The sequence below is a fragment of the Canis lupus genome, chromosome 21 (assembly GCF_048164855.1).
Source record: "Canis lupus baileyi chromosome 21, mCanLup2.hap1, whole genome shotgun sequence".
Taxonomy (NCBI): Eukaryota; Metazoa; Chordata; class Mammalia; order Carnivora; family Canidae; genus Canis; species Canis lupus.
This window is the reverse complement of record NC_132858.1, coordinates 11,196,409-11,217,323: the sequence shown is the minus strand read 5'-3', so window position 1 is coordinate 11,217,323 and position 20,915 is coordinate 11,196,409. Positions and strand designations below refer to the sequence as shown.

General features: G+C 39.8%; 1 protein-coding gene across 2 annotated transcripts in view; it reads right to left on the bottom strand.

The window, feature by feature from the left end:
- EXT2 (exostosin glycosyltransferase 2) overlaps positions 1–20,915 on the bottom strand; it is a 155,369-nt gene that overhangs the window by 69,386 nt on the left and 65,068 nt on the right. For both annotated transcript variants that reach the window (XM_072790510.1, XM_072790511.1), the window contains exon 8: positions 17,038–17,169. In XM_072790510.1, the coding sequence (XP_072646611.1) occupies positions 17,038–17,169 (132 nt within the window). The remainder of the gene's footprint in view (positions 1–17,037; positions 17,170–20,915) is intronic.

Genomic DNA, 20,915 nt, shown 5'->3' with positions numbered 1-20,915 from the left:
AGGCACGGAGATCTAACGCCCCTTTTCTAGCAGGCTCTCCTAGATAGAGGGAGAAAAGATTCGGCTGCAAGTCTGAAGTCTACTCGTTGCATTATATCTCTAATTCATTCCACCCACAAAAAAGAACTCATTGTTCACAAAAAATAACTCCAATGGCTAAATTTCACTGACTTCCCATTAAATAGATACATGAAAGATGAAGAAAAAGCAAAGGCTAGAAATCCCCTCCGTGCTGCAGACTTAACTAATAAATTATCAACTTAAAATCCCTATAACTGACTTACATAATTTGTTCATATATACGGTGGAGCTGGGAATGAGTCTAACCACATCCGAGGTATCAGGCACTGTGACTCGCTGACATCCAAAGAAACTGAGCCAGAGACACTAATTCAGGTCACAGGAGCATGGGGCAAGGAACTTCTCCCAGTAGTCTGCCTCTCTTCTTCTAGAGGAGCTTAAGGTCTTCTCTATCTTCAGTGTACCTCAGTTTCATTATGATGATCCTGCTTGTGGTTTCTAAGTCTTCCTGAATCTGAGGTCTGCCAACATTCAACAATTCTGGAAAGTTCTCAGCTATTGCCCTTTCAAAGGGTCTCTTTCCACTCTCCATCTTCCCCTTCTGGAACTCTGATTAGATTTTGCGCTTCTGTTTTCCATATCATTTCACTTTTTTGTCTCTTTGGGTTGCATCGGAACAGTTTCTTTGAATCTAATAATCTAATCTAATCCAATAATCAAAGTCCTTGAAGGTATGTTTCTGCTGGTCTCTCAATCATGATATTGCCTTATTTCTCTATGGTCTTGTGGATTTTAACTGTGAGCTGTTCATTTTCCTTAGATACTTTATTTGTAAGAATTATTTGAGACCTAGATGGAAGATCAATTACTCAAAAGAGGGTCTGAATCTACATCTACTGGTCAATATCAATTCAGGGCCACTTCCTTATTTTTAAGATTGATTGATTGATTGATTTGAGAGAGAGAGCAAGCACACACAAGTTGGGGGAGAAGCAGAGGGACAGGGAGAAGCAGGCTCCCTGCTTAGCAGGGAGCCCGATGTGGGGCTCAATCCTAGGACTGCACCCGTTTTATGAATTTGGACTATAAACCATGTGAAGGTGGCTTGTAACTGTATTTCAGCAGCAGGATCACTACAAACCTATTTCTCTTTACTCTTTCACTGAAAATACAGTCTTTCAGTTTTCTGGCTCCTCCAGGAAGCTCTTTTTAGATTCCCCAGTGTGCACAGGCCATAGCCTTTCCATCCTATCCCCTGCATAGCGGAAGACCCAGGTCACAAAATGGCAAAACTCACCACAGCCAAAGCTGACCCTGGCTCCTACTTGCCCACCAGAATACCAAGCTTCACTCTGTTTAGTGAGTCAATGAACATCTTACTTTCATGCCAGCTTAGCAATAGGTTAAAACTGCTTTATGATACTTCATCTAGTATGTCAGTTGTTCAGATGGGAAGGTCATTTAGCATATCTAATCTATCATAAAAACAGTGACAGAAGTCTTTCTCTATTCACACTGTCAATCTAATTATTTACTGTTGTGTTTCCCATTTAATTGGGGTGCCACATTTGTGTGCAAGATAAAAACACTTATGAAAATATGGCAATATAATAGATGGAATGATGGGCTGAGAATCCTCTTCAGATTCCATTTCCTCTTTTATAAGATAGAATGATGGAGAGGTGGACCTTAAGTAAGTCACACTTCTTTCCTCTATAAGAACAGAGCTAATAGAATGTTAACTGTTGGGGTTTTAAGTATTGAGCAACAAAAAATACATAATAGAGCCTATCTGGGTACAAAAACAAAAGCCATCATCCTGAGAATTTCAATTTTCCCTACCAGGGTCCTATCTAATTCTAAAATTTGCTTCCATGTGATAAAGTATTATACTAGCAGCCTTATGTGAACAACACTTTACTTTTTATGGTGCTATACCACTTACAAAATGCTTCCACGTATATTATTTCATTAAGATCTCATAATAATCCTGTGAAGTAAGTAAGAGCCCCATTGCACAAATAAGGGTAACAAATTTCAAAGCACAAGATCAAGTTAATAAATAGTCTTAAAACTCAAGGTTTGATTCCAAAATGTCTTCTTCAATGGTCTTGATTAGTCTTTAGTAATCAGCTACACTATTCTTCTGAAGCTGTTATTATCCCTAAACCCAGTCCTACAGATGAGCAAATTGCTGCAGAGAGATTCTGTAAGTAACCTCAAATCACTCAGCTCATCACCAGGAAAGAAGGGATTAAAATGTGCAGTTCAGGAATTTCTGAGCTATAGTTAGCTTACTGAAGACTCACAGGTTAAACCCATCTGAATCCCTCTCTGAAAATTCCAGCTATTATCTGAGTTTTAGCTACTTCAATTTTTTCTTTATATAGCACTGAAATTCATATTTGGCTAAATGCCCGCTCTCTTCTATAAAGCCAAACTACTGTCAAGAAGAGCAGAAAGGGTTGCCACTGATTGCTTTTCAGGTAGTAGAGGAAAAAGTTGACATTTCATCCTCCTTTTGCTTGGAAAGGAAGCCAATCATTTATAAGAACCCTTGTCTGGCTGTGGCTTCCATCAGTGGGATGGATAGAAGCCAGTTAAATGGCTCAACATAAGCCATATTAAAAGAATTTGGAATGAGGAAAGAGTGGGTTCCATATGCTGATACTTTTAATAATTCATGAGTTATATCAGTCTGCAAGTAATAAATTTCACTAAATATATCTATGGTAAGATAGTTTAAGATACTGCTAATCAGTTAAGTGGGTGAATACAATAAAATAGGGGCAAAAATAACATATCATTGATTTTATTGGTTCATAATTCGATATATTAAAAATAACAGTTCAGCTGTTGATAATTCAAAAGACAGGGATTATTTTTAAAACATGGTCTTTAAACACACAAACATCATCCTTGCATCTGTAACTTAATAAGTATACTGAAAACTCTTCAGTGAAAAAGCTAGTGATTTATTTGATTCAGATAAACAAGGCTCATCTGTAATCCAAAGCATTCAAGAATGTCAACACATTCTGTGCTGAAAGTGCTGAAACCACCACTTCTCACAAGAGGTAAAACAAATTTCTGATTTCATCTATCTTATAGTTGAAATATTCTGACAGAAAGAGAGCTTCATTCTCTGGCCCAGGATAAAAATATTTGCTGGCTAGCTATATATAGTATGGAAGAAGACTTCACCAGCTTTGTAAACAGAAACTCTTGAAAAAAGATTCAGTCACAGCTTATGGCTTCTAAGCCAACACACCAACACAGGTATGACCAAGAAAACCAAAGCTTTTGGTGGTTTTGAGCTGACAGGAGTATACCACCACCATTCAAGATGATACAATGTGGAAAGGATCACCTCTACAATTCAGTCATTTCTCAATTCTTCATTTCTCTGGAATTTCAGTAAGGCATATACTTTGTCTACTTTGTTTTATTTCCACTTCCTACTGGAAAAAAGAAAGGCAGGAACCTAGAAGGGCAAAAAGAACAGGCCAGGAGACAACAGTGGACAAGAATTTAACACATTTTGGGAGGTAAAACAGATGAAGTTTCTTGCTATATAATACACAGAAACCTAGGATAGAATATAACTCCTTTCCAATAGATAGCTGAGGCCACAAGAAATGGGAAATCCCAGGCACCAAAACCAACAAGAAAACTGCAATTGGGAGCTGAAAGTGTAGGGGTGGGTGCTGTGGAGCCCTGTGGAGGGCAGAGGGAGTTGCTGGGTGACATAGGGATTTGACATCCACTCAGTCAGAGGCACAATGGCTCTGGGCACAGCGAATAAGGAAACAAGAAGTGAGGCATGCACACAAAGATAGAATCCTTCAGTGAAAAGGTGGTCCAGAATATCATCCCCTCATAGATGGAGGCGATAAAAAACATTTATCTTTTTCAAATTGAGTCTGGGTTGGGATGCTTTCAACAGAGACTAGCCCTCATACAGGTTTGGTGTTTAAACAAAATTGACAGGGATCCCTGGGTGGCTCAGCAGTTTAGCGCCTGCCTTCAGCCCAGGGCATGATCCTGGAGTCCCAGGATCAAGTCCCACATCAGGCTCCCTGCATGGAGCCTGCTTCTCTCTCTCCCTGTGTCTCTGTCTCTGTCTGTCTGTCTCTCTCTCTCTCTCTCTCTCTCCCTCTCTCTCTCTGTGTCTCTCATGCATAAATAAATAAAATCTTTTTAAAAAATTAAAAAATAAACAAAATTGACATCAGTAGTATGGAAACTTCCTACTGAGACATTAATAAGTGATTTGTCTCCAGCATAACTTTGGAACACCTAGCAGAAGCCAAAACAAACAAAAAACTAGAATGAACAAACCCTCTAGAGTAATACTCCCTTGCCCAGGTGGCAAAGATTACCAGAGAAAGCCTTCTTGAAGATGAACTCACATTCCAAAATTCTAAAACATGGAAGGAAACAATGCAACAAGAACAGGCAGTAGACATATGACAGGAGCAGACCTTGCAAGAAATTTAAAAATTGGGTAACTAGAAAATATAAGGTATCTCAAATAATTAAAGATACAAAAGAATGAATTTAAATCATAGTTTTTTTAAAAAAACACTATGAAAAAAAGACCAGGCAGACAGATTTGAACTATAATAGAGTTTCTAAAACTAACCACTGAAATTTAAATCTCAATGGATGGATGAAAAAGAAATCAGTCACAGCTGAAGAGAACAGCAAAATCGATGTGAAAAAATTATCCAGTGTTCCATACAGAGAGATAAAAATGTGGAAAACGTGAGGGGGAAAAAAACCTGAAAGACATAACAACAGGATGAAGGAGGTCTGACATGTATTTAACAGGAAAAGGAAAAATAATAATCTGTAAAAATGACAGATAATATTCAAAGAGTAAACAACAGAGAGTTTTCCAAAACTGATTAAAGACATGAGAGCTCAGGTCAAAGACAAAATAATCACTCTCAAAAGCAGATAGAGAATGGGAATTACAGAATCACCATTTAGCAACCACTACAATAACTGATTCAGGCAAGAAATCATCAATGGATACTACAACCAACTGGGCAAAATTTGAGAAGCAGCAGGGTATTTACATGGTCTCAAAGCATTTCCCCACAAGACTCATTAAAAACAAAAACAGTAACTTTACACTGGAAAAATCCAGCCAAAATCTGTGATTGAAGTTAACATCATGGGGCAAATTGACATTATGAGTCCTCCAATGTGATGCATTGAGAATGTATTATTTTTGTGATATTCTAGTCAAAAATTCATAATTTGAATTTTGACAACTTCAAATTGAATGCATATATTGATACAAAAGTATCCGGCAAATCCAAATCACAAAATAACTAACACATTCTCTTAAAAAGCATCAGTGTCATGCAAGGCAAAGGAAGACTTTGAGAAACTGTTCTAGAGTAAGGAAGCATGACAACTAAAGTAATATATGGTCTGGAATTTTCTTTTGCTATAATGGACTTTAGGATAATTGACAAAATCTAAATAAGGTCTGTAGATTAAATAATAATATTACATCAATGTTTATTTCCGATGACTTTGATAACTGTACTGTGATTCTTTATGAGAAGCATTTGGGAGTAAAGGTGTCATAACTACAGCTTTCAAATGGCTCAGGAAAAAACACATAAATAAAAATGTGTACATACACATATATACAGAAAGAGAAAAGAATAGAGAGAATATGTAAAATATTAATATTTGACAAATACGGTATAGCAGGTACAGAAACTATTATTTTTGGAACTTTAAGTTTGAAATTATGTCAAAATTTAAAATTTAGAGAATTTTAGGGCTGTTTAAACAAACAGCAGATAGAGCAATATAAACCACCAAACAAACCAAAAAAAAAAAAAAAAAAAAAAAAAGCTATACTTTCCAAGGATGACTAGAAGAATCATAAGAATCATAAATTAGAGGTCCTAGGGAGCACCCAGGTGGCTTAAGTCAGGTAAGTGTCTGACTACAGCTCAGATCATGATCTCAGGGTCCTGGGATACAGCCCCATGTCAGACTCTACACTTACTTACACTTACTATGGAGTCTGCTTGTCCCTCTCCCTATTCTCCTCCCCCCTCCCACACACTTTTTCTCTCAAATAAATAAATAAAATCTTTTTTAAAAAATTGTAAGTACTAGGTATCTAGGAAGAAGGGACTCTGAAAACAGAAATAAGGAACATTGGTTCCCAGATCCCTTAAACTGACAGGCACAGGCAGGCCAACAATCCTCTCCCAGTCCTCCCTTCCCCCCCTGCCGCCTTAGCAGGAAAAGGGAAGTTTATCCTCTGGAGAAAATGAATGAGAGAGACTCCACAGTCAGAGACCCAAGGCACTGAAGGGAGGGTGAGGCACCACGCTGAATATGATGGATTAAGTAATCATCTATAAAATAAAAAATGAGAACCTGTCTCTTTCCCCGCTCCACTCAGCTCCTCAAATGTTTGCAACCCAGACACTACCCATCCTCCCCCTGAAGGCAGAAAGATTATTCTCTGCATCAATGAACCGATCCAATACAAATAACCCATGAATACTGACATCTGGGCGAATGATTGGGTCTCCATTCTCTTAGCCTAAGTAAAGCCCATCAGTTGATAAGCCTTACAGAGAACTCCCAACCAGCTTTCAGAGTCTCACTTTTAAATAAGAGAAGACAAAACAAAAAACAAAAAAAAAACAAAAAAAAACAAAATTTAAATAAATAAATAAATAAATAAATAAGAGAAGACTGTGAAAAACATAAAGTATTTGAAAAAAGTTACCAATACGAAAGAAAATAAAGAACTGAAAAGAGAATTCAAAGCAAACAAACAATACAAGGAGCTAAAGAAAATCACAGTATCTTAAGAGAGAAAGTACTATATCCTTACAACAAGAATAGGAAGCTATAAAAAAAGATTAATTAGAAATCAAGAAAAAGGGGTACTTGGGTGGCTCAGTCAGTTAAGTGTCCAACTCTTGATTTCAGCTCAAGTCATAATCTCAGGGTCCTGGGATCAAGCCCTGAGTCAGGCTCCCTGCTAAGGGGGGAGTCAGTCCACTTGAGGATTCTCTTTCTCCTCTCCCTCTGCCCTACCCCTTGCTTGGTTGCTCTCTCTCTTTCTCTCTCTCTCTCTCTCTCAAATATTTTTTTTTATAAAACCAAGAAAAAGCTTAGAAATTAAAAGTAAACAAATTTTTTAAATCAGAAGACTGGTTAGAAGGTAAAATTGAGAAAACAGCTAAGAAACTAAAAAAAGATAACTGAAATTAAAAGAGAGATGATAAGTAGAACAGAAATGATAAGGAAAATAAGACTCAATCTAACACATTCATCATTTAGGTTAACAGAAGTTCCATAAAAAGAAAAAAAAGAAAACATGGGAATAAAAAGAGATCTAAAACATGAAAATTTCTCACATTGGACCTCAATCTCCAGCATAAGAGGGCCCAAATCAGTTTCTACTGAACAAAATAAACCACTCATACCAGGCACATCATAAAATTTCAGAACACAGAATTTCCCAAGAAGATAAAAATGTCACACAAATTAGAATGACATCTCACTTTCTGAAATTAAAATGGGAAACTTCAAAAACAATGGAACCATCCTTCCAAAATTCTAAAGAAAACCCATTTCAACCAGAAGTTTACACTAGTAGTTATTAATCAAATGCGAAATAGAATAAATACATTTTCAGACATGAAAATTTATCTTCCAATGGTCCCTTTCTCCAGAAGCTGTTGGAAAAAATAAAACAAAAAAGAGAAAGATGTTAGACCCTGGAAACAAAGAATTCAACAAAGGAGAGGGGAAAAAGGGGGGAGTTCCCAGAATCATAGTGAACTGAAAATTTAGGATGACCAATGCATAGGAGACCCAGGGAGCAATCAATCCAGACCAGAGCTTAAGATGAACTGCTATAGGAGAAAAGCGAGGGAGGTAAAGAGAGGGGGGAAAAAAAGAGACAAAGAGAATGAAAAGGAAGAGGAAGGGAAATCCTATAATTTACTTATGTTTGACCATTTTACTCTTGTTGGAGAACTGAGTAAAAATCAGTTAATGATAGAACATGGAAAACTAAGAGGGAAAAAAAGCAGTTATTAACTCCCCGGAAAATAGAAAGTTGTACAAGAAAAAAAACACATAATCATGGTTTACCACTTTGTTCAGCTAAAAACACCCAATAAATACTGCTTCAATGAAAAATGGTGATACAGCCCCACTGGTAAGATGGGAGAAAGGAAATGTGTAAAGAAAGAGGAGAGAAAAGAGACAAAGTACTGACCCAAAGGAAGTAAAAAGATAATATCTATGACTGAGAAATTAAAAAAAAAAATAGCACTCTAAGCATTTGATGGGAAGATAGGAAGATAAATCCCAGAGGAAAGCTGTAAGAGTTGAAAGTAGTTGCCCCTTGGGAACAGGCCTCAATTTTAGTTATATGCTTTATCTTACCATTTGAATTTTGAACCATACACATGTTAAGCTATACAACTTTTAAAAATGTAAAACTAAGAAATACAGCTAAGATAAAAAAGAGAAGCAAAAATCAAGAATCAACCTCTAGTTGGAGCAATGGGGAAATTTTTCTACTCTGCTGCTGCAACAACCCATTTATTAGAAAATTAAACTCAAATATTCATTAATTGGGAGGCATGTAACTACCATAGGATATTAGAAATGAAAACAAAATTCATTATACTGATGTTTTAATACCTAGCAACTATATTTTCCTAGTAACTTCTACTATTGAATCATTTAAGCACACATCAAGGGAGAATTAAAATGGTCCCCGCCAAAGGGGAAAGAGAATATGTGCTAATAAGTGATAGCTGGGGCAAGTGCCAAGGATGACTGTGCCAAAACACTCAATATGTTCTTATTTAATCTGCTGCCAGATCAAGCATCCACAAGACTCCAAAAAACCATTCTAGTCACTGCCCTCCTACCAGCTATATGATGTAAGGAAGTAGTCAGGTTTTGATTCATGAAAGCAAGAGCCATAAAACTGGCCTCTATAAAAGCAATGGAGGTAGGACTGTATCCAGGGAACCAGCATGTGCCAATTCACCCACCGCCACCACCACATTGGCCATGTATCCATGGCATGTGTGACATAGGTGTATGAGTCTCTCTCTATTAGGAAGGATATAGTGTGTTCACGCAAAAGATCTAATGGACACAATCATCTCGGCCACACCCCCAAGCTCATCTTTTTATTCCTTACACACCCTCCCCATCTGGATCTGGCTTGTGACCTCTTGTTTTTTCCATTTTCTACTCACCATCCGAGTGAGCCAAGTTCTTTGCTTGGGGCCCCAGATCAAGCTCTTTGGATCTTCCTGCATCTCTCCACCCACAGCCCTAACTTAGCTTTCTTTATTCCCTAGCTACTCATGACCTGAGACTTTCTAGCCAGTTTCTACAGAACAGTTTGGTGGCAAGGTCTACACAAACAAGGGAAGGCTTGGAATTCATGGTAGTGTACTGGAGCCATTGTATAACTGTGATCCTACAAATGTGATATCTCTAAAAACAAGACTTCAAAAAGCTTACATGTATGTGCTTAAAATTCAAGCTTAAATTTCCAAATTCCATACATACTTTAGTCATATCTAGGCAGTGGGAGGAAGAAGAGGAGAATAAGCCAAGCAGGCCTCCTGGGGGCAGGGTAGGCTTTCAAATTCCAGAGAAACATTCCACAACCTGGAAGTTAAAGGGCACGGAGCTGAGTTAAACAGACTGTTAACATGGTATCTCTTCGACTCGGAGCTCTGTTTCACGCATGTGAGCTGGCGCTTCTTCAGCCTGCAGAGTGATTTATTGCTTGGTAGTGTTTACCACTGAGTGATATTTTCAGCTGCTTGTACAACCACAACATTGGTGAGTGGGGGCTGCCGTCTGGACATCTCGGTGCAGCCAGCCCTGAGTACTTCATGGGGCCAAGACAGATGCAGTCTGAGCCTTCCTTAGATGCTTTGGATCCAGGCCCAAGAGGTCCTGAAGAGGAACTGGGCAGGAGGAGAGGGAGAGCCTTCTCCGGTGGGTGAGTTAGGACACACACAGTGAATCAACCCCACATCAAAGTACAGTCCCTGGACTAGCAGCACTAACACCATCTGGGAACTTGCTAGAAATGTAAATTCCAGGACCTCACCCAGACCTACCCAGTCTGTGACATGGGGTGGAATGGCAGCAATCTGTGCTTTAACAGGCTTTCCAGGAGATTCTGGTGTGTACTAAGTATGCACTCATCTCCTTGAGAACTTACAGGAGCTACCGGCAAGCTCGGACACCCTTTACCTGCAGCTCTGATTGCTGCTCCTCACTGGGTGAAAAGTGCTAATCAAGTGCTCTGATGCACACTCCCCCTTACCAATCCCTTACTGAGACTTGGACGTGAGGCTCCTAGAAGTCGAGATAAGTATATAATCCTCATCTGTGGTCTTGCTCACAGCTAAGTCGCCCCTCTGGCTAGATTTCACAGGAATAAGCTCTTGTTTTTCAACCTCTTTCTTATGTTGGGTACAATAGTCCATGTTAAGCCACTTCCCCATTTTCCTCATCAATTTCTGTGAAAGGCCCTAGGATCCCTGCTATCTCTCCTTTCTACTCTAGGTCCAATATGGTCAATGCAGAAAAGGGAAAAATGTGACTAATCACGTCTCTTGATTAGTGTTATTTAGGATAGCAAATTTAAAAAAATACAAAGTGTCCCTCAAACGGGACTGGGTATATAAGGTTATGACATATTGATAAAAGGGGGTACAACTTTTCAAATCACATCATAGAAACATGACCTGGGAATACATTCCACTCTCCAACATAATTTTAGGGCCATATTATGTTGTTTTTTAAAAATTGTCACTAAGAGGATATGGTTTTGGTGGCACATGCCAGAAACCAAAAACTCAGCCGAATGCATCCCCATATCACATTGAACTCACTTGCCTCCATCTCTGTCCTCCAGACATGCTCACATTTGGCAGAGAACCAGAGGTAAGGCAAGAGAGGGTAGCTGAGGAGCTCCCCCACTCCATCGGCTAGGCCCAGATGTAAGGATGTACCTGCCACAGGTAAGACCACAAATGACACTAACATTAGAAGTGATACAGGTGTGGAGTACTTGGGGAGATGATAAAGTTTTACTGATATTTGCAAAAAAGGGAGAAAAATGAAAGCATGGAGAGACCAAAAAGACAGTGAAATTCAGGCAGCCTAACCATGAGGAGCTAAGAAAGCAAATTGGTAAAAGCAAACTCATTGTCCACACATAAGGAACCTTAACTTGCTGAGAAATTCCTTCCAAGGACAAGAAGCAAAACAGAGGACCAATCTCTCCAAACCAGACAGGTCTGCTACTTTAAAGTTATGCTCAAGAATTATTTTGTCAAACTTTTTCAAGTTTTGAGAGTGCAGCATAACGTGGGTAATATAACCTGCCTCCTACCCAGTTAGAGATAAAATAGGCAAATGTCATCTGTGACACAAACACTTGGGTTTTTTTGGTTTGGGGGCTTTTTTTACATTAAACTAAGGCAGCAGCATCTGGAAGAATAGGACTCTCTGCTCTCACCCCTTCCTCTCTGCTCTGAGCAAGCTGAATGCGTGGCTGGCTAGAGCCTCTGACAGCACTGCTTTGAAAACATCAGACCAACCCTTGATTTACCGACCAAGATCCACACCTACTCCCACCTCGGGATGTCTGATATTGTAAATTTGATGGAATCTAGAGGGGAGACTCCCCTGAAGGCTGGGCTCACGGTAATCACATCTAGAGTAGGTTAAATATTTCCAAAGGGGAGGGGAAAAGTTAACTGTAAATAAATCAGTGCTACTCAGACCTCCTGTCAGTTGCCTTCACTGAAGATGCAGAAATGTACAACTCACTGCTTTAAATCAGGGCTCTCAGCACCTGAGCTCCTAGAAATGTGGTGAGCACTAAATTAGCCTGAAAAGAACAATTTAAGAAGCTAAAATAAAAACAGAAGCTGTATTTTCCAGTTGCATATCCAGATTTAAGCTTTTTATACTTACGTTCTTTTACAAATTGACAGTCCAGCACGTTGACCATTTTGTCCCACATTAAAACACATCGATTTCAAAACTACAGAATTTAAGGTACTGTTTTTCCCCGGCTCATAGTCTTATGAAACACAGAGAATGAAAATACCAACCACCTATTCTTATTAGACTTTTCTTAGAGCTTTAGATAAAAGTACAGAATAAAGTCCCACCCTTTCCACACCTTCTGGCTGGGTCATGACCATCCCATCTAAACGAATTCCCCTGCAGAGGAACAGGGGTGGCATTCTTCGTCCCAAACTTATGCCACATACTTGGAATAGTGGAAATGCCTCAGCCTAGAGGAGGAAGCTCAATGGCTCCTACAAAATTCTATAAACAATTCAAGATAATCAAAAGATCTAGGTTCTCACTTGTTTAGACAACTTGCCAACTATATGACCTTAGACAAGTCATGTACTGTGAGTTTCACCATGACTATTAAGATGGGAAAAGAATCTATCACTTTCCTCACCTTCCCAACAGGGTTTACATCAAATGAAACAGTGGATATCATATTAGCAGGTGGGTGAGTCCTGGATGGCTCATGTCCTGGGATCCCAATGTTCCTCCTTTCCCCTGTCCTTCCCTCCCTCCATCCCACCCTCCTTCTGTCATTTATACATCAAGAGCCTCCTGTCTGAATTAGAATGTCCTGGGTATTACAAGAAATACCAAGATAGCTAAGAAATTCCTTTAAGGGTTTAAACTCTATAGGAAACTGTGTTTCTATGCATGTTAAGCGATAGGAAAGAAACACCTATAACATGCTCTAAGAGTTACAAATTGGAAAAGACTACTTCCTATTTAAGGCAACCAGAAAACCTCAAGGAGAAAGGGGTATATGAGCAGGTCACTGAAACCTGGGTAAAATGTGGACAGAGGTGACAGTGGAGAAAAGCATCTCGGCAAAAGGACCAATAGTCACAAAGGAACAGAAAAGGGAAAGCATGGAGCATACATAGGAAGGACAAGGTTGTGTTGCCAGAATCTAGAACTCCCTGAAAGAGAAGAGAAGGGAATGAAACCAGAAAGACAGGCTGGAGCCAGACTGAGTTTGGATGCCAGTATCACCCTCACCCATGACCCCCATGTACCCACTCCCTACCTAGATAAAATGCCCCATATGTCTCACTCCCCCTAACTGCCCTCATTTGTCAGTTAGCACAATCACTTCTGCCTGCCATCCCTCAAATCTGCCCCATACTTCTCACCTGGGCTCCTGAAACTGGGCCATGCTCCTACCCTTGTCCTGCTGCAAGGGATCCATTTTCCATGCTGATGTTTGACTCTCCATACTGAAGGCATGGAGAGCCCGAAATCCCAAAATGCAATCTCCGTCCCAATTTAAATTACCCACAGCTAAAATGCCAACACCTTTGTGACACTGGAGGTGTTTGGGGTTTGGGGCCCTCTCCAGGCTTTCTCTTCTACCCCTCCCTCATGAGCCTCCTTCAGTCCTGCCCCACTGACCTCCCTGAAGTTCCTTAAACTTGCATGCTCCCCAGACCCTCTGCACCTCTGAATTTGCTGTTCCTTCTGCATAGAACCACCATTCTCCTCTTTCTCTGACTAGATAACACTTCCCTTCTCTTTAACACTCAGATCATCATTTAGCCTTGTGCTGGAAGTTCTAGCCAATGCACTTAGATAAAAGAAAATAAAAGGTTCAAGTACCAGAAAAAGGAGGGAAATTTAGTATTGGTACATATGATTGTATAGGTAGAAAACACAAGAGAATCAACATTTTAAAAAGTGAAACAACTGTAGAATTCAGTAAAAGAGTAGTTAACAAGGAGCACCTGGGTGGCTCAATTGGTTAAGCATCTGCCTTGGGCTCAGGTCATGATCCTGGGGTCCTGGCATCAAGTCCTACATCAGGTTCCCTGCTCAGCGGGGGGCCTATTTCTCCCTCTCCCTCTGCCCTTGCCTCCTGCTTGTGCTCTCTTGCACTCTCTCTGTCAAATAAATAAATAAAACCTTTTTTAAAAAAGTAGTTAACAAAATTTATATTGAAAGCCAATAATGTATCTTTATACAATGGTAACTGGTTAGAAACTATAATATCAGAAAGCATTCCTTTATAGAGTATAAGAAAGGTAAAATATCTTTTAAAAACTTAATCTGGAATTGTGAAAGACTGATATAAAAACTACTTCAAAATTCTACTAGGAAGGGATGCCTGGGGCAACCCTGGTGGCTTAGCAGTTTAGTGCCGCCTTCAGCCCGGCGTGTGGTCCTGGAGACCTGGGATCAAGTCCCATGTTAGGCTCCCTGCATGGAGCCGGCTTCTCTCTCTGTGTGTGTCTCTGCCTCTCTCTCTCTCTCTCTCTCTCTCTCTCTCTCTGTGTGTCTCTCTCATGAATAAATAAAATAAAATCTTAAAAAAAAAGAAAAGGAAAAATAAAAAGAAGGAGAAGGAGGAGGAGGAGGAGAAGAAAGAAGAAGGAGAAGGAGAAGAAAGAAGAAGAAGGAGAAGGAGAAGAAAGAAAAAGAAGGAGAAGGAGGAGGAGAAGGAGGAGGAGAAGGAGGAGAAAGAAGAAGAAGAAGAAGGAGAAGGAGAAGGAGAAGAAGAAGAAGAAGAAGAAGAAGAAGAAGAAGAAGAAGAAAGAAGAAGAAGAAGAAGAAGAAGAAGAAGAAGAAGAAGAAGAAGAAGAAGAAAGAAGAAGAAAGAAGAAGAAAGAAGGAAGAAGGAAGAAGAAGAAGAAGAAGAAAAAGGAAAAAGAAAAAAGGGACACCTGGGTGGCTTATAGGTTGAGTGTTTGCCTTTGGCTCAGGGCATGATCCCAGGTCCTGGGATCAAGTCCACATCGGGCTCCCCATGGGGAGCCTACTTCTCCCTCTGCCTGTGTCTCTGCCTCTCTCCCTGTCTCTCTCATGAATAAATAAATAAAGTCTTTAAAAAAAAATTCTACTGGAAAGACAAATCTTGCTTCCAGATAGCAAGACCCATTGCAATTTAAATTCCTCAAAGGCATGGATCTTCTCTGCTTTGTTCCCTAATACAGTTCAAGTACCAAGAACACTGTTTAGAAAGTAGAAGCTAGTGAGAATTCAATATATACCTACTGAATGAATAAATGCCTAAAACAATCTAAAAATTCACTGTGTCTAATAAAATACGAAAAGGATTTGTACATGATATCTCTGACAGAGATATCAACCTTCCACCTGAAAAACCCACTTATAAGACCATTTTTTACCTAACAGCACAAATTCAAGTACTCAGGGTTACTGAAGGCATGGAGAGCCAAATAACCAAAATATTTTTGGTGGAACTATAAGCAGGTATAGTCTTTTGAAAGGGTAATTTACTAATGTCTATCAACATTCGAAATATTATTTCTCAGCTGAAATTAATACCATTCAAAATGTGTATATTTTTCAGCTGGAATTCTATAAATATATTCCCATATTTTAGCAAACATATATGAAAATACATCTTGTATTACTATTTGGAAATGGAAAAAAATAAAAGCAATCTAAATTTCTATCAATAATAGATCTGTTATGTAAGACAGACCTAAAACAATGGAATACTTAAAGCCATCCTTAGAGCTAAAGGACACCTATAGAGAATGAAGTGGAAATAAGTCCATGATCTATTCCTATTACAGTAAAAAAAGGCAAAATACTGAATACCATGTGTAACGTGATCTCGTCTAAAAATTACATACGTATGTTCATACATGGATAGAAGCACTCTGGAAGGTCACCTCCAGTGATGGATCCAAGGGAAAAGAAAGACAGAAGGAAACTCCCTCAAGCACAACAGAAAGGTGTCTGTTTTTGTTGTGCTGGATTTTACCACAAGTATGTATTTTCTTCCTCTCAGGACAACCCATTTCAGGCAGTGTCCTGGCCCCTCCCAGCAATGGTGCCACCTCCCGACTGGCACCATGGCACTCTGGACACCACCCTATTACAGGACTTCACATACTCCATTGCCTACTCACTGACTTTCCAAGTTAGCAGAGAGCTCCTCTGATATGAGGGACTTGACTTCTTTTTCTGCATGCCCAGCCCCTGGTGGGGTGCCTGACACACAGTTACCACTTAGTAGTGGCAGGAGGGAGGGAAGGAGGATCCTATATGAAGATTAACCAGGCGGTTGTATACACACTATTTAGAGAAGGTGAAATCAGGAGACCAGGAGGGCTGGCCAGAAAGATAGCACTGATTAAAATGAAGAATGGACTGAAGTCTAGTTCTCTTACATGAAAGCCTTGAGGCCTGTGGACAAGGCAGGCGGGTATGATCCAGTGCAGCTAGGAAACAGTAATTTCCAGTCCCAGAGCTCCAGGCATTTTCCATGAGAAAGAAGGTGTGGCCACTGCCACAATCCCTACAATGCCACACTTGTGGCCTTATGACCCGTCAAGCAAGGAAGAAGTCCTGAGAGCAGCTTCCGACCACCCCAACTGTGCTGGATACACCCAGGGGCCTCAGCCGGTCTGGAGCAAGTCTTGACTATAGCCATCCATAATGCCTCCAGGTCCCTTTTGCTGATTATTTTCCTCACACAGTGAGGGCAATATTAGTTGAAATCATCTATGTAAAGCACTTAGCACAGTCCCCGGCAAAGAGTAAGCACTCAAAATATAAGCTATTCTGATTAAGCTGCTTACAGGATCTTTTCAAGAGTTCTAAGCACCACAACTGCAGAAATCATCAGGAAGTGTTTGATTTCCAACAAGAGCCAGGCCTCCCCATTTATCTCTGCAATAAATAAGCATACTGTCTTCCTAAGCACATTTAAAACAAACTGGAAGCTGCTGCTTCTGTATTTCTTACTTTTGTTATCATTTCAAAATTAAGCCGACTGTCGGCTAGCACACTCTCATGTCAGAAAGCTAGTATTTAAATAAATAAACTTTACACACTCAGTACGTCTTTCTTTGTCCCATCTTGACATCTGGACCATGGCTGACATGGTTAGCACCGGAATTCACTCACCACAGTGGGAGGGTCATTCCATTCTTCATAGGAGAGGGCAGCATATGGATAGATGCGGTCATTGATAATCTGTAGAGTGGCCAGGGCAATGGCTTTAATTGACTGAAAGTACGCTTCCCAGAACCACCGTGCCTGTAAAGAAAACAACGCTATGTTCAGAGAGCAAGCGAGACACAGTGGAAGAACTAGATATGCTCTATCACAGCCAGCTCTGGGTCTGAGTAATTCCTTTATTCCCACAGGGAGGGAGCCTACAGCGAATGCTCCCTGCTGTTTAAGCCAGCTGCATCAGGAGTGTGCATTTATCAAATGGAGTCAAAACAGTGTGAGCAAGTGAAATGCACATTGGGTTCAATCTGGATATAAGAGAAACCATATCTTGATGAAAATATCAACATGTTATACCAGAATAAGTTATAGTCCTTTTTTTCCTTACATAAAGTGCACAAACCTTAAGTGTACAACTCAACAAATTTTTAGGTATGTACATACTCGTGACTATTACCAAAATAAAGATATAAAACATTCCAGGACCCCAGAAGACTTCCTTCTATCTCCCAGGCACTATCTCAATCATCCAAGAGTAATTATTATTCTGATTTCTATCGTGTCTGCTACTGAATTTTCACACAAATAGAACCCAAATGGTATTTACTCTTTTGTGTCTTCTTTTGTTAACATTTAAGTCAGGTTTTGGTATCAAGGTTATGCTGGCCTCATAAAATGAATGGAAAAGTATTCCTTCTTTTTCTATTCCCTGAGACATTTTATGCAACTATTCTATGCAATTATTTCTTTCTTGAAAGGTTTAGAAGAATTCACCCGAAAGCTATCTGGGCTAAGTGTTTTTGGATGTGTGAAGGTTTTAAATCATGGATTAATCTTCTTTCATTGACACAGGTTTATACATATTTTAATGAGTGTGTCAGTTTCAAAAAGTATTGAGGAATATGTTCATCTAAATTGTTAATTTTTTAAAATATTTTATTTATTTATTCATGAGAGACACACAGAGAGAGAGGCAGAGACACAGGCAGAGGGAGAAGCAGGCTCCATGCAGGGAGCCCGACGTGGGACTCAATCCCAGGACTCCAGGATCACGCCCTGGGCGGAAGGCAGGGCCCAAACTGTTGAGCCACCAGGGACCCAGGGATCCCTAAATTGTTAAATTTATTGGACTAAACATGTGCTAACATCTATTCAATGCCTGTAGAATCTGTAGTAATATATCTCATTTAATTCACCTTGCATTTGGTTTCTTGAGACTGAAGTTTAGGTTACTGATTTTAATCTTTCTTCATTTCTAATATATGCACTTAAAGCTATAAGTTGACCCCTATGCACAATTTTAAAAGACTCTTACACAATTATATACATTTTCATTATAATTTAGGTAAAAAAATAATTTTTTATAAATATATTATTTAATTTCTAAACACTTGGGGATTTTTTTTATTTATCTTTGTTACTGACTTCTACTTTGATTGCACTATGGTCAGAGATCATGTGTTATTTAAAAACTTTGCCCTTTATTCCCGACCACATTTAAGCTTTTCTCTATCTTTGGCTTAGAGCAATTCACCTATGATGTACCTAGGTGTGGGTCTTCATGTTTATCCCACTGAGAATTGTAGAGCGTCTTCACTCTGTGGTTTGATGGCTTTCACTGTTTTTAGAAAACTCTTAGACAATAGTTCTTCAAATATTAGTTCTGTCACACTCTCTTCTCCTGGGACTCTACATTTTCACCATGCCCCATCTGTCTCTTATTCTCTTTTCTATGCTGCCATCTGGATATTTTCTACTAATTTTTCTCCTGGTCCAATAATCCTCTGTCTTATGTGTGTGTCTGTGTATGTATGACTAAACTGCTATTAAACCCATCTATTGACTTCTCAATTTAGTTCATATATTTTTCAGTTACAGAATTTCTACTGGACTTTTTTAAAAAGTAGATTTCTTATCTTTGTTGAAATTCTATTATTTTATTGAGCATGGTTCCTGATTGATAACTCTAATATCTGAGTCATCTGTGAGTCTCTTTCTACTATCTGTATTTACTCTTCATTTTGGTCATCTGGTTTCCATTTCTACCTCTTAATTTTTTATTGGGTACCAGACATTCAAGTATTTAAAAACTGCAGAGGTTCTGGATGTACCAGATATCTTCCTCCTAAGAGTATATAACATTCTTGTAGAAGACACAGAGAATGCACTTTAATCCTCAGTGGCTGGTTTTAAGTTTTGCTAGGGCCAAATTTTTTTGGCCTTTCCTAACTCTTGCAGCGTAGCCCTTTGGAGCCCTCAGATAAAGCCTGGGGTATTTATCAGGACCCCTCTATCCTGGCAGGCCTCAAACACCAAACTCCATCTCACTAGCACTATATATGGTTGCTAGAATGTTTGCACAGCTTGTTAGGCTCCCAGCTGCTTCTTCCTGCGGGGAGTCTTGGGAGTCTTGCTCTGATCACGTGCACCTCAGGAGCTGGCAAACACTTCAAGGAAAGACTGCATGCCAATTTCTGCTTCCTTCCCTGTGGTTCTCGTCTTACTAGGATACTGTCCTTCAAATCCTGGATGCTTTGGGACAGCCCCTTATTCCAATCTCTCAGCCCGATGGGACTGCTGCTTTCTGCTCAGACTCCAGAGGAAACACAGCTCAGTGAGCCTCCCTTCTCTCAGGAGCCATGGTCCCTTAAGCACTGACTGCACGGATTGCTCTTGAATGCTTCTATACTGCTGCTTTATCTATTTTCATAAACTTTTATACTTCTTCTTTCCCTGGCTGGAGGGTTACTATAATACCAGCTACACTGTCACAGCCCGATACAGTCTTTTGAAAGAAGCTGGTTTCTTGTCCAAGCAGAGTTCAGATTCAGTCCCCAAGAAAGCAAGATGCCGGTCTAGGTGACCTGTCTGTCCAGCATCGTTCAGACCTGTGATTCCACTCAAATCAGAGGCTACGAGAATTTCTGCAAGGGACTGAACATGTGACAACGTAATGTGAGAAATTAGAAATACAACCAAAACAGGTGGAGGAAAAAGATGCTTTCTAGTCTACACCAGCCAACTTTGGTTCTGTTTCCCAAGCAAGTCCTCCATTCGTAAGGGAAAGCCTGCAACACCTGCTGAGGTGTGTGATGACTAATCTCCCCAAGAAGTATAAGAAGAGGCAAAGCCTCACAATGAGAATTTCTCCTACTCAAGGAAAACCTGACAAAGATTTGTCAACCAAGGGCATCTGGCTTATGCTGTCCTGTAGTGTGCCATCTGGGTATGGCCCAGTGGCTGGATGACTGCCTGCCACTGCTTCTTAGATATACCCTACTACTCACTCCAATCTCATTCCTGCTTAGTCATGTTGCTGCTGTCCTGCCCATCATCTAGCCGAAATACTGACATTTTATGAGACCTGAAAGAATCTATCTTCCCTGTAAAGCCTTTACTGATCACCCCAAATACCAACAATCTCTTTACCAGGAAATCCCACAGCACTTAGAGCCTTTATAGGTTGTTTCTGCTATCTACTCTTCTAGAATGGTTTTCCTGTTACTTCAGATGACCACTATTCTCTCTTCAGCTAGACCCTGAGTTTCATGGATGTGGAAACTGGGGGCCTTGGTTTTTGTTTTATTAGCCTCCTTGTAGGTGTTAGGATGACCTGTTGCAAATGCATGTTTGTAGGCATGATCTCATTTGCTCTTTAAAATCAGTGTGTTGCTTACCTGGTGCAGTTTCATTTTCTATATAAGGAAACCAAGATACAAAACACGTTAAGTGGCAGGGTTACAAATCAAACCCAGGATCTTTCCCAGCCCATTCTAGAGTGCAGGAGTACCAGCCACACTGAGGTTTAGGAAACAGTCCTTCCTTAAGAA